This window comes from Polyodon spathula, chromosome 23 (genome assembly GCF_017654505.1).
Source record: "Polyodon spathula isolate WHYD16114869_AA chromosome 23, ASM1765450v1, whole genome shotgun sequence".
Lineage (NCBI taxonomy): Eukaryota > Metazoa > Chordata > Actinopteri > Acipenseriformes > Polyodontidae > Polyodon > Polyodon spathula.
Genome location: NC_054556.1, coordinates 27,116,134 through 27,129,842, shown reverse-complemented (window position 1 = coordinate 27,129,842; position 13,709 = coordinate 27,116,134). Strand labels below are relative to the sequence as shown.

General features: G+C 43.2%; 1 protein-coding gene across 1 annotated transcript; it reads right to left on the bottom strand.

Moving 5' to 3' along the window:
• Positions 1-1,820: 1,820 nt before the first annotated feature.
• Positions 1,821-13,592, bottom strand: LOC121297742 (ras-related protein Rab-22A-like). Its single transcript, XM_041224206.1, has 7 exons — positions 13,346-13,592; positions 12,430-12,509; positions 12,140-12,221; positions 6,429-6,500; positions 6,231-6,337; positions 5,434-5,543; positions 1,821-5,001 (listed from the first exon to the last, which is right to left on the bottom strand). The coding sequence occupies exons 1-7, from the start codon at positions 13,379-13,381 to the stop codon at positions 4,904-4,906; spliced, it is 585 nt and encodes a 194-aa protein (XP_041080140.1). The 5' UTR covers positions 13,382-13,592; the 3' UTR covers positions 1,821-4,903.
• Between the last annotated feature and the right edge of the window lie 117 nt (positions 13,593-13,709).

Below are 13,709 nucleotides of genomic sequence, written 5' to 3'. Positions count from 1 at the left end.
AGAACAGTGACTGAGGCTTTGTTATCTTCCTCAGTGAGTAATATATACCAGTGTCTCAAACCCCGGTCAGGATAGTGACTGAGGCTTTGTTATCTTCCTCAGTGAGTAATATATACCAGCGTCTCAAACCCCGGGTCAGGACAGTGACTGAGGCTTTGTTATCTTCCTCAGTGAGTAATATATACCAGCGTCTCAAGCCCCGGGTCAGGACAGTGACTGAGGCTTTGTTATCTTCCTCAGTGAGTAATATATACCAGCGTCTCAAACCCCGGGTCAGAACAGTGACTGAGGCTTTGTTATCTTCCTCAGTGAGTAATATATACCAGCGTCTCAAGCCCCGGGTCAGGACAGTGACTGAGGCTTTGTTATCTTCCTCAGTGAGTAATATATGCCAGCGTCAAAATTGCAAATTGGATTTTTTTCCTAGAGATTCAAGCCAAAATGTAAAAGCCCCACTGACAAAGACAAAAAAAAAAAAAAAAAAAAAACCCTACTTTTCTGTACCATTTTTGTAGACAGTTACTTGTATCCCCTTGGGTCACACATTTTCCAGTTTATGTTTTGAACATTTTAAAGCAGTTTGTGTGAAGTTGCCCCATCAAAAACATGCATGCATTATAAAATAGATACATAAATAGGAAACTTAACATGGTCCAATTGTGAATACAGTGACTGAAGCAGATATAGTGACTTAACTTCAGAGATGTCAATTTATAATTTATCACTAGGTTACAGCTGACATTACAACCATGTTGTTAGAGGGGTGGGGCAATACAGTTGCAATGTTAAAACACAACAGCGTCAACACTGTTCATAATCAAAGTTCAAACATTCAGCGTACACACAGATATCAGATAGCAGCTACAGCACCACCTTGCCCCGGTCAGAAGCAGCCAGCGTTTGCGTGTTCAGCTGCATTCTGAGACGCATTCTTGTTGTGCCTCTAATGACCTGTAATCACTTCCACTGGCAGGGAGGAGCAGGCTTGCGATTCATTAGAAACGTGTGCCGAGAACTGGAGATGCATTATAACATTCTATCATTAAATACGATTAATAAAAAAAAACATTTTCCACACCGAGACCAGAATGAACCTGCTTGCTGAGGGAGTGGAAAGCAGTCATTGGAACAGCGAGCTCGTGGTGGTCCAGAATGGGTTTCGTGGCTATGGAAACGCTGCTTAAGGGGCGGTCACACTTGGTACTGGATCTGGTGCATCCAACCAATCCACACCGAATTGTAATAGGTGTATGCCAGTCACACACCTTCACTGCTTGCAGGGGAATAAATACGCAGGAAGATTTGAACCGGGAAAGAGGACTACCTGGCTAAATAACCACTCTGCTCCAATTTGTGGATTTTCTGGGATGATTTGGGAAGTCACTCTAGCAAGCTTGCTGCAGTTCTATACTGAGCCATACTGAGCTATACTGGCCAGGGAAACACACATACCTCCAGTGTCATCAATATAACCACAGCTACTCACTGAAGAGTAGTGAGACACTGCCACTGATGCAATGCTTACAGTATTCCTCCTCAGCCTCTCCAAACTAGCAGAGATAACACACACACAATTTCTAAAGGCCAATAGATTTGGACTATATAAAGGAAACCCTTCACGTGAAGTGTATGTTTGTGTAGATACGATTTAAAGTAAGGAGAAAATCAAAAACACAATATCAAATGAATCCCAAAAGACATCTCCTTTCAAATAAGCAAGCATTCACCCAGAAGCAAGAGCAGAACGTGCATGCTGATTCTGGTTATTATTCAGCACAGGATTAGAAAAATCCACAACACATCAAAAGCACAGACAGGACTGGATTTTACAAATGGATTTATTAGTAAATGGTTTAACACTTCCCTTTTGCACATTCAGAAATACACAGTAAACGCAGTGATTTCAAGCGTTTTTTTTTTTTTTTTTTTTTTTTTTTTTTGTTTTTTACAATTGGTACAGTATGTAAAAATATTACAGCTCAGTATGACAAAACATATAGGTGAGGTTAAGGAAAGATCTTTCTGTTGTCGTGCCTTTGTAAAAACTAATAATGATACATAGCCGTTTAATGTAGAAATAGGGTTTCATCACATGTTGTTTTATGAATAGTTTTTGCATGGCATCTACAATTAAAACAATAAGACTTCTAGTACTACATTGTCTCAGGACCAGCCCAAGGACCTTTAAGAAAACTCACTCGTTTTCACTGAAGACTGGCATACTCTCCTAAACTACAATGCTAAATAATTCCAAGTGATAGTGCTGGATTTCATGCATTGAAGCTGCAGCCGTCAGTTACAGCACGCAGCACTGCTCAAAGCGGTTTAATGTACAGGCTACAATATAGAGGCACAGAACATGACATTGCCACAACAGCACAATTCAATAGTACCATCGCACTTCTACATGATAAACCACACCGTTTAAAACTTGTCACAGCAGGAGAGAAGTCAAAAGAGGATCAAATCAAAATCAAAAGATCCCTATTCGCCCCCATCATATAAAAATGATCAATTCAATGACCAATTCAAATCACTTTTAAACTTGGAATAATAATAATAATAATAATAATAATAATAATAATAATAATAATAGTTAGATGCAATAAAAAAGGAGTCAATGCTCATCCGTATTTATTTGGGTTAGAATAATACGCTGCTCTTATTTTTAACGTAGCAATTTGCAGAAAATGGCCATTACCATCCAAAGAAATGGGAGTCCTGCATGCACGTACCATCGACAGTAAAAACCAACAAATCTAACATTCTGCTCTCTGAGAGGCATGCACGTACCGTCGACTCAGCGACAGTAAAAACCAACAAATCTAACATTCTGCTCTCTGAGAGGCATGCACGTACCGTCGACTCAGCGACAGTAAGGCCGTGTTTTATTTGGCAGGTGAACTGCGGACAATCGCAGCTTCACTTTCACGAAATTAAAAGGGGGAATCGTTCTGAATCACATGAACGATCGATTCATCGCATGTCTCACACAGTATAAGAAACTGTAATAATAGTCTGCCAACCTCAAAGCACGCAGTGAAGGAGGAATGCAAGCATGGAGACAGGCGTTTCAGCGAGTTTTTTTGAAGCCGATTTTAATTTAGTGTTTTCGGGCGGTGAAGATAATAAAAAAAAAAAAACAGTTTTGATGCGATGTCCAGTCCAAGACCATTATTTTTCTTCCCAAGCCATTTTATCGTTTTGGTTTTGTTTTTTATCCCCTGCCAGTATCAAAAACTATTTGGATTGGAACTAAAAGCCGACACTTTTTTTAGTTAAAAAATAAAATAAAATGAAAAAATAAAGTTTACAGGACAATTAAGGGACTGGCCCCACCTCTCAGTAAATGAACAAAAAAACAGCCAGTGTTCTGAGGCTAGGCTTGCCAATGCATATACAATGGGTAAAAGTGGATTTTTAAAACCCTGGTATTAGTCTGAATGCTTACTATGAATTGGGCTGGCAACACTTTTAACCGCGAGGTTGTTATTCAGTTAAAGAGCTCCACAGGGGTTCAAAGTGCGATCATCCCAGAACAAAGTGAAATGGAGAACACAGCGCTGCAGCTCCAGGCTGCCGGTCTTGTAAAGGACAGGGCTGCCAAATATCCTGCACGGAAAAAAAAAACAAACAATCAAACCACACTGTCAAATACTTCATAGTATTAGGACAGGGATGGAAATCAAACTCCTATTGCACAGCTGTTTCACTCACTCCAGGTTTTAATAGGAGCTTGATTAGCCACAATGTACAGGTAACAAGCCCAGGTGTGTCTTATTAAGCCCACAGTAAAACCAGGAACGTCGAAAATAAAAACCAATACCCAGGAGAGGGAATGGTAACCCTGAAATGCCCAAACACTTTCTTTGTGATTTTCTCCAGCGACTCCTCTCATTACTTGATGGTAACATGTTGGCAACAGATATTATAAAGACTCCTGGGTTATTTAAGAGAGAAAGGAGGCTCCTGCATGTGGAACACTAGAAAGCGTGAATACAATACGACAGGAGTACCACCCAGTGTAGGCATGTCCAGTACATTCAGGATCGCTCAGGAGTTCACATGCACACAAACTCCTACAGGACACTTCGAAGCTCCTCATGCAATCTAGTGTGGGAGGGCTAGAGCCTGTTTAAGTTTGAGTTTAAAATAATTAATTGGCATGTTTAAAAGTGCTTACATTACATTACATTCCCCTTTTGCATCAACATACAAATACTTTGTCTACATCTATAAAGAACACTGCTCAGCTTAAAGGATTTACCAGTCTTGGCACAATTCAATGAAGTTACCATCTTGTCATGTTTTTTTCTTTCTTCTCAACAAAAGAAATCCAGTCTCAGTCCGATCCCAGTCCTTTGTGGAGTTCAGAACACATGCAAAGCATTTCAGCTCCCTGTCAAATAACGCCCAGATGCGTTCTGGTACCAGGACTGGGTTTCAGCTTAGAAGCACTGAACGGGGGCTATGTTTTAAAATGCTTTCGCGTTTTTCTTTTTGTTATTTCATGTAAAAAGGCGTTAGCAGTCTTATAGCGTACTCGTTGTTCTCGACATGAGAAAAGCTGGATCTAAACCTGGTACACTATTGGGATGAGGGAAACAAACCTGCATTTCCGTTTTCAGAAGCTTGTTAAGCCTCGACTTCACAAGCCATGTACAACACCGAGGGACAATTACTTATAGATAAAAACAGAATTCTACAAATCTTTTCTCCTGGGACAGAAGACGAATCAGTTTGCTTGTTGGGATCTTGTGTCGATGGCTCCTGAGAAGCATGAAGGATTAAATACTGTAGAGCTCTTTGCAGACATTGTGAAACAGAGGCTTTTAAACGTGGAGATGGCTTTACAACGCCCCGGGTTGCGTGGGGGTCACCACGGATCTGCTTCCGGAAGACTTCAGCAGCATCTGCGCTTGGTCTCGGATGGTTGCCTCCTAAGTTTGAATCCCTTGCCTCCTGCTCCAGCACTGGAAACAGCAGATGGAATCCTCTGACCTACAAATACATGATTTAATTAACAAGCCTGCTTTGCAATGCTGCTGTTAAGACTGTGTGGGCCAAGGGCCAACAAGCATGTGGGCACTGAATGCCAGCTTGGCAGATCCAGACACGTTTTCAATCGGTCACCAGGTCAGCACGGGACCAGCTGATCAGGACTCGTCAATTACTTTCATGGTCTATTTCAAGGCTTATCTATTTTGAAAATGCAGGGTTAAAAAACGATAACAAGCGAGCGGGTTATTTTCTTGCAGAATTTAACAATGAGATGGGGTGGTTAGATTTAGCTTAGAAAATAACTGCCCAGGCCAAAAGAGAACGACAAAAAGGAAAACAGAACAAAATCCACAGACGGTTAGACCGCTCCGAGTGCACCGATGGGAATTTACAGCTGCAGCTGCAGCTTGAACATCACGTTGCTATACTCACTTATTTCTAGGAAGAGCTCATTAATGTTAATGCCGTTTTTGGCACTTGTTTCCACAAAGATAGCATGGATGGAATCTGCGTAGTCCTTGGCATCCTTTTCAAGCACTTCCCTGCAAAGACACAAAGAGAGAGAGCAGCTCTGCAGCAGTGAATCTGGCAGGAGAACGAGGGCCCGAGGGTCTCTGCACCTCAGGAGCTCCGAGGATTCAGGACATCTGCTATTCAGCTCCAAAGAAACATGCTATTACTGGCAACCCGAAGAGAAGGAAGTGAAACACACTGTGCACACTGAGTTATTGAAAGATTACCAGGAATAACATTTAGCACACTGGGCATGATGCCACCTGAAGACAATGCAAACGTGTGGGCTGCAGCATCCCCACTTCAGTCTGGAATTAGGGTCACCCTGCTGGATCATGTTTAACAAAGTGTGTGGCGTGTGGTGTGTGACAGAGGAATACAGCCTTTACAGAGATCTGAAAAGCAAAGAGAGTGCAGGGAGGCCCTGCGAACAGGACTGGAAGCACATGATCTGTATTCCTCAAAGCCGGACGCACAAAGGGGGCCGTTTCAAAGTTACCAACACAGAGACTGTGTGAATACACTGAACACGCGGAGTAGGTCTGCTGTCTTGTTAATAGTATACATTACAAAGCAAGTACATCACAAGCATCGTACAATATCTTAACTATATCCGTCTCCCAGGGACAATGCACTCACACCCTTATTTAAACACGCTGAGCTGCTTCAAAGACTGGCCACGGTTCATTTAAACAGAAACACAAGCTCAAGGTTACCTTGCATCGGCAATGTCACATTTGTTTCCTGCGACTGCAACAACGATATTGGGAGGCCCATGCTGTCTCAGTTCTTTCACCCAGTTCTTCAGTGTCTGGAAAGACTCCTGCAACACAAAGTGTGCATTGAGCTACAACAGCAGTGGATCCTCCTTGGTGAAACCAGTCCAGATGGAAAAAGCAAGAGGAATCGTTTACCTCTTTTGTGATGTCATACACAATGATAGCAGCAGCAGATCCTCTGTAATACATTGGTGCCAAAGCCCGGAACTGTCAGGGATTAAAACAATAGGAAATGGGTTTAGAGGACTGGAATTCAATCGTTTATTCAGTAAAGCTGGACTGTTACTCTACCCAAGACCAGCCTGCAAGACTGCACACTAATTCAATGCAGCCAACGCCATCACGTCATGCACACCCTAGCTGCACCGTGAACATACGCTCCACCGACTCCAGCACAGCCCTTTTACTACAGGGGTCTGCAGCACATACTACAATTTAAAAGACAATGGCAACTAATACTTATATCCAGGTGGTGGATTCACAGCCCAGTGCTGCATTAATCAAATACCTCTGTGTGTCTGGAAACCATTACTGTCTACTTAAACTGAATTGCAACATGTGGAAGCAATTAAGAGAAAGACTAAAAGATGCCAAGATTACTTAGAATCTCAATACGTTTGGTACAGCAGATATCTGGGTCAGCCTGGCTTGTCAGAAAGATCCACTATTACAGCCCTAATGGTTCTAATAAAAAGCAGGCTGGGAATAAGCATGCATGCCCAATTGAAAAGGCTCAAGACACTCAATACTTCATGCACTTCTTCAGTATAATATCAAGATTTACTATCGCTGGCTTTAACACACAAGTATAAAACAGAAAAAAAAAAATGTAAATCATCTGCACATTGCATGCAACCCTTTTAGAAATTAATGAAGAAGTACATTTTTACAAGTATTTTTATGTTGTTATGTCACAAAATCGTATTTCTACAAAACATTAATTTCCATTAAGTCCCAGGGAGCGGGGCTGTTGTACAGTGTATAGTCCCAGGGAGCGGGGCTGTTGTACAGTGTATGGTCCCAGGGAGGGGGGCTGTTGTACAGTGTATGGTCCCAGGGAGCGGGGCTGTTGTACAGTGTATGGTCCCAGGGAGCGGGGCTGTTGTACAGTGTATAGTCCCAGGGAGCGGGGCTGTTGTACAGTGTATGGTCCCAGGGAGCGGGGCTGTTGTACAGTGTATGGTCCCAGGGAGCGGGGCTGTTGTACAGTGTATGGTCCCAGGGAGCGGGGCTGTTGTACAGTGTATGGTCCCAGGGAGCGGGGCTGTTGTACAGTGTATGGTCCCAGGGAGCGGGGCTGTTGTACAGTGTATGGTCCCAGGGAGCGGGGCTGTTGTACAGTGTATGGTCCCAGGGAGCGGGGCTGTTGTACAGTGTATGGTCCCAGGGAGCGGGGCTGTTGTACAGTGTATGGTCCCAGGGAGCGGGGCTGTTGTACAGTGTATGGTCCCAGGGAGCGGGGCTGTTGTACAGTGTATGGTCCCAGGGAGCGGGGCTGTTGTACAGTGTATGGTCCCAGGGAGCGGGGCTGTTGTACAGTGTATGGTCCCAGGGAGCGGGGCTGTTGTACAGTGTATGGTCCCAGGGAGCGGGGCTGTTGTACAGTGTATGGTCCCAGGGAGCGGGGCTGTTGTACAGTGTATGGTCCCAGGGAGCGGGGCTGTTGTACAGTGTATGGTCCCAGGGAGCGGGGCTGTTGTACAGTGTATGGTCCCAGGGAGCGGGGCTGTTGTACAGTGTATGGTCCCAGGGAGCGGGGCTGTTGTACAGTGTATGGTCCCAGGGAGCGGGGCTGTTGTACAGTGTATGGTCCCAGGGAGCGGGGCTGTTGTACAGTGTATGGTCCCAGGGAGCGGGGCTGTTGTACAGTGTATGGTCCCAGGGAGCGGGGCTGTTGTACAGTGTATGGTCCCAGGGAGCGGGGCTGTTGTACAGTGTATGGTCCCAGGGAGCGGGGCTGTTGTACAGTGTATGGTCCCAGGGAGCGGGGCTGTTGTACAGTGTATGGTCCCAGGGAGCGGGGCTGTTGTACAGTGTATGGTCCCAGGGAGCGGGGCTGTTGTACAGTGTATAGTCCCAGGGAGCGGGGCTGTTGTACAGTGTATAGTCCCAGGGAGCGGGGCTGTTGTACAGTGTATAGTCCCAGGGAGCGGGGCTGTTGTACAGTGTATAGTCCCAGGGAGCGGGGCTGTTGTACAGTGTATAGTCCCAGGGAGCGGGGCTGTTGCAGGGTCTGCAGCAGAAATCTTCTGAGGAGTATAACAGCAGCACAATGGGAGCTGTGGATATATTAAACTTTCACCTTGAAACAAGGGCTCAGCTTGTGCTTTAAAAGGACCTAAGAGGAGATTGTATTATTGCTGCTGCACTCGCCAAGCCTAGGAGCGCTGCATATTCAAGTTACGATACGCATTCTAAAAGCAGATCTTCAACACAGCTTCAAACCTGCACAGAATGGGAGATACAGGAAAGCCATTTTAACTGGCACGTAAAGGGAAACTGATCTGGGAACGCTGTGGTGATCTTGCTACTGTACACACACGCTGTGCCCAAATTATCTTTTGATTTAGTCTCAGTGAAACTGTTCTTTGGTTAAATAATAAAATGGAAGGGTTGCTAATGCACATATAAAAGCTGAAGTCCCAGCTTTACACGCGTCTAGAAGATGAACGCAGCTCAGACGCCCGTGTGGTCCCTCCAGTGTTTCCTGTTCCATCCCCACATCCATAAAGTGCTCTCAGCTGTAGCTGTAAAAATTCCTTGTTTTATGAATTACTGGCTTGTTGGACTGGCAGCCATCGAAAGACTGTCATTTAAGGATTTTTTGGGGTATCTGGTTCTTTTCTATGAATCTGGTTCAACCTGCTGCAAACGAATCATGGGGCGTGTTAAACCAATCTACTAGAAATGGCATTGGAATGATCTAAAATAGAAAAATAAACTGTACATCACAATCACACTGACGTATGTCCACAATAAACCCTGAGGCATGAATTGGCTTGAATGCCATGGAAGACATTTCTGTTTAAAAAGCTCTTAAATATTGTTACATATCCAATAGCTTATTAATTCAGCATCTACCACTTGACGTCTCGATTAGGGGGAGACATCAGAGTCTGTCTGGGGCCAAAAACAACACGAGCGGGCTTCCTCCAGTAAACCCAGTCATCCCATATTACCTTCCCATATCAGAGGCGTATACTAACACACACACGCACACACACATAGAGGAACTTCAGACCTTCAGAAAAGACAGGTCCCATTCAAATCTGATTTCAACCACTAAACTACCATTTCCTCATGGAAAAAAACTTCATACAATTCGAGAATAGCTTTTTTTTTTTTTTTTTTTTTTTTAATTGCAAACGTAGCTCATGTTAACGACCCTGCCCCTTGTCAAAACCAATGGATCAATTCCTCGACTCATTGTCGATATTTCAGCTCACTGTTACTACAAAACACGTGGCACAGATCAATGGAAAAGTCTTTTTTTTTTTTTTTAATTACAGAAATTGATTGTCAGCAATTTTTCAAGTTCTATTTTGTCAAAAAAGACCGAAGCCAAGCCCAAAATGAGTAACGAGCGGATTTTCCTTTGGGCTCCACATGAAAGATGCTGCATTATAAACACTGTAGCCGAAATCAGAAATCTCAACTGGCAAACCCTATGCTGTTCAAGCCTAGTCTAACATGAACTACACATGTACTGTACAGCCCATGCCTAAAGACACTGAGGAACCGATTCAGACTCGAAATACCAGAGTGTGGCTCAGCGTCCGCTTGGCAGTACAAACCGAGCGGTTGTGCAAATGTCTCTGGGATTGTGAGACTGCGAATCAGCCCTACAACAGTTGCAGTCTATTAGAGTCTATCCTGGAGGCACCTCATTTTACAATCACAATCAAACCAGAAAAACACGTGCTAGTGTCACTGCTGCTGCCCTCAGCTAGCAACAATCCCTTTCTGAACTCAAATAAAATCCAGCTGTGACTTCGCCCAGCGGAGTACAGCCTGATCAAATTGACCCAGAGCTTGTTAGATTTAACCTTGCCATTGTGTTTTAGCTGCACAAGGAAAACAATGATTGCATTCTCCTTGTTTGTGACTCTGTGTCAGTCCTGAGAGTATGCAACACGCCTCCAGGTCCTGAGCCACTCACACTATCCCTCTATATACCCACCTGAAAAATGTTTTAAAGCAGATGAACACAGGATGTAGTGATTAACTACCATGGGGAAAACACCACCAATAAAAGCATGCAATTGATTTCAGCTGAAGTTTTTTTTTCTTCTGCACTCAGCTAAATTCTAACCGAATCAATAAACAAGGGATCAATACATTTGAATGTAATATTTAATGGAGTCATCCAGGGTAAATATAAGATTGTATTCACACCCCCCTCTATTGTACTTGCAATGGTCATGAAGCCAAAAGCCTTCAGCCACAACCAAATATTTCTAGTGCCCGGTGCTGTTGTATTTGCCCACTATTACATGCACTTCCCCTTCTGCACTCAAATTGCCTCCTCCTCTTTTCTGCTTTGGTCAGTGAGCCTGGTTTGACCAGGAATGCTACTTGCTGGCAGCACTGACGCGCCGCTCTGTAAAGGATAGACTGGTCACCATGTAACTGGGTTCCAGTCTCGCAGATGGAAGAGTTCTTCACAAGACAGCTGCAGCTCACACAGTGCATTCCAGCCCACCAGCCTCTCAGCTACTGAAGAGCAATTACACCATAAAATAACAGCAAGATGCACACCATCACCCAGTGAAAGAAATGCATCACAAAGCTGTCTCAGCATCTTCTAAAAGCACTGGTTCCTCATTCTTGAATGACGTAATGTTTCTGTCGGTGTTCTTTAACGTGCACCAAAAATAAAAAGTACAGCTGTGGCAAGATATACACAGCTGTCGTTTCCCAGTATAATCAGAACATCTTGCTTCAGACAGCCCTGCATACAGTAGTACAGCAGAAAGTGGCAATACACTAAATACAGTACACAGTTCAGATAAAGGGTGCAGCACTGCTGAGAGTTACCTAGATGGCGCCATCTCAGTAAATCTGCTTTTTCTTGGTTCAATGACAAAGTGCTCCTATGGTATGTGCAGGTCCAAATCCATGATTTGCTGATCCCAGAACCTAGTAATTTGCTGAGTGATCAGCTCTGGTATTACTCACCATAGACATAAGCTGTTTGGATGCAAACACAAACCCTTTCCCTACAAATTAAAACCAGGACTTGGAGTGACAAACAAGTATCTCTCGAAGCCTGTTTACACGTGTGAAGCAAAGCAGCATCATTTACACTGATGCCTGCATTTCAGTGACATGTGGATCAGACTCCAGGTAGTGCACCATGCAGAAATGATATGGCAGGCCAGCGTATGTCAGTTGAATGAGAGGGATCCGTGTCAGTACTATGCATGCATATCACCGCAGACCTGGGCTCAACATCAACTGGAATTGTGCAATTCAGAATCCATTGCAATTACAACAGAACTTGCCTAGGTAGTCTTAATAAGATTAGTTTCACCAGCTGTAGCTGTTTTTATTAGAGTATGGAACATCGAATGAAGTTTCTCTTTTACACTTCCCGGGTTCAGCGGTGGCAGATTCTCAGAGCAGCTAGAAGTCTGGTAGACAGACAGACAGACGAAAATGGAAAGAACTCCAGACTGGAACAACAGAAGCACTCGGAACAATTGAAAACATTATAAAAAAAAAAGAAACACAAAAACAACGTATTAAAAACTACTCTGAACACCATGTTTTTTATCCCTTAAACAGAGGGCGTTTAAAAAATAAAAAATAAATGCACACACACAGACAGACACACACACACATACCCGCTCCTGCCCGGCTGTGTCCCAGATGAGGAACTTGTGTAGCTCACTCTGGTACTGCACAGTTTTCGTCATAAAGGATGCCCTGCAAAAACAGAAGTCACTTATACTTTTGCAAAAAGACATAAATGAACACCAAGGACTGGCTCCACAGACCCTGATTAGCACCAATCACAGATGCCCTGGTGTTACTTTAGATAAAGTCTTCCAAGATCAGCGCTACCCTGGCTCTGGGGAAGCAGACAAGTAAGCTTGCAAAAAAAAAAAAAGACACAGGATTATTATGAACTTACCCAATAGTTGGATTGATATTAGGATCAAAGCTATCTTCCACAAATCTCCAAACAATACTTGATTTACCAACCCCAGTGTCCTGAAAAAAAAACACACACAGCATGTAATCCTGCAGCTCCAGGGGCAGACTGTAAATATTCAAACTAGTAAACTGGTTTTGCTGGTAGTCCTTTACCATTGCCTCAGTTTCAGACTAGACCTGTGCTCAGAGCTGAATTCAGAACTACTCTCAATGAAGGGCGTTGTTATAATGATCTGAAGCTTTGAGCAATCTTACCTTCTAAACAACTCGTAATAGTAAATCTTCTGCACACACTGAGGCCATGTTTATTATGTTGTGATAAGGGCGTTACGGCTCACATTCCCTGCGACTAGTCATTTCTGTTGTATACCTAAAAAGGGTAGTTCTGAAACCAGGACTGTGTGCACAGCCCGTGTCTATTCTACGCAATTATGCTTTTTAGCGAAGGTGAGTGTGTGTCAATAAGGTGTTACCGTATACATTAACATCGAATATCTGTTATTTGTATTTCTCCTTACATGTCATGCAAATATGTTTTTTATTTTTATTCTGAAGTTTAAAATATTCACGTTTATTAAACAAAAACAGGATAGAACCATCTCCCCAGGGAGGTTGTGTACGGTCATGTCCACAAAACACAAACTGTTAGACTGCGTGGTTTTGATCTGTAATGCATATGCCTCTGTTATGATAAAAATAAAATACATTTTGGTTTAAAAACACAGATCGATGTATTTAATTTTAAAAGAAACGTATTTCATGTATTTTGAACCACGGTGACTGGGTGCAAAACGCTTTATTTGCGTTTGTGTTTTACCTGAATGCATAAACAAACACTGCAATTAAATAAACAAAAACAGATGTATAAAATAAAAACACACACAGTCACTCACCCCAAGCAGACAAACCTTCAACTCGCGAAGTGCCATAGTTCACAACAAATCAAAACTTTCTGAGCATCCCAGCACTCTAAAACAAAACAGAAGCCGCTACAACCGACAGACACAAAACACAAATGCACTAGGATCGTCGGGCCCTATCGAGTACTCTTTTAAAACATCTTATTTATTTTAAAACCCAGTTCATTCCTGTCAGAGCTCGGAGAGAAAACACAGCCAACAACAGACGCCATCTTGGACAGCCCATCCAGTCACATGACATGGATTTTCTTATGTATATATTTGAAGCGTAATTTTGATATTTTTTTAAAAAAAAATAGGAAACAGGTAAACGACTCTCAATTATAGCTAAATCGTA

What these genes read in the sequence shown, in the direction of transcription:
- LOC121297742 (XM_041224206.1), bottom strand. Translation starts at nt 13,381, where the DNA reads ATGGCACTTCGCGAGTTGAAGGTTTGTCTGCTTGGG. An exon ending in TGTATGACATCACAAAAGAG is followed by an intron (nt 6,338 to 6,428) that starts GTAAACGATTCC and finishes TTTGTGTTGCAG; the next exon opens with GAGTCTTTCCAGACACTGAA. An exon ending in TGAGCTCTTCCTAGAAATAA is followed by an intron (nt 5,002 to 5,433) that starts GTGAGTATAGCA and finishes ATGTATTTGTAG; the next exon opens with GTCAGAGGATTCCATCTGCT.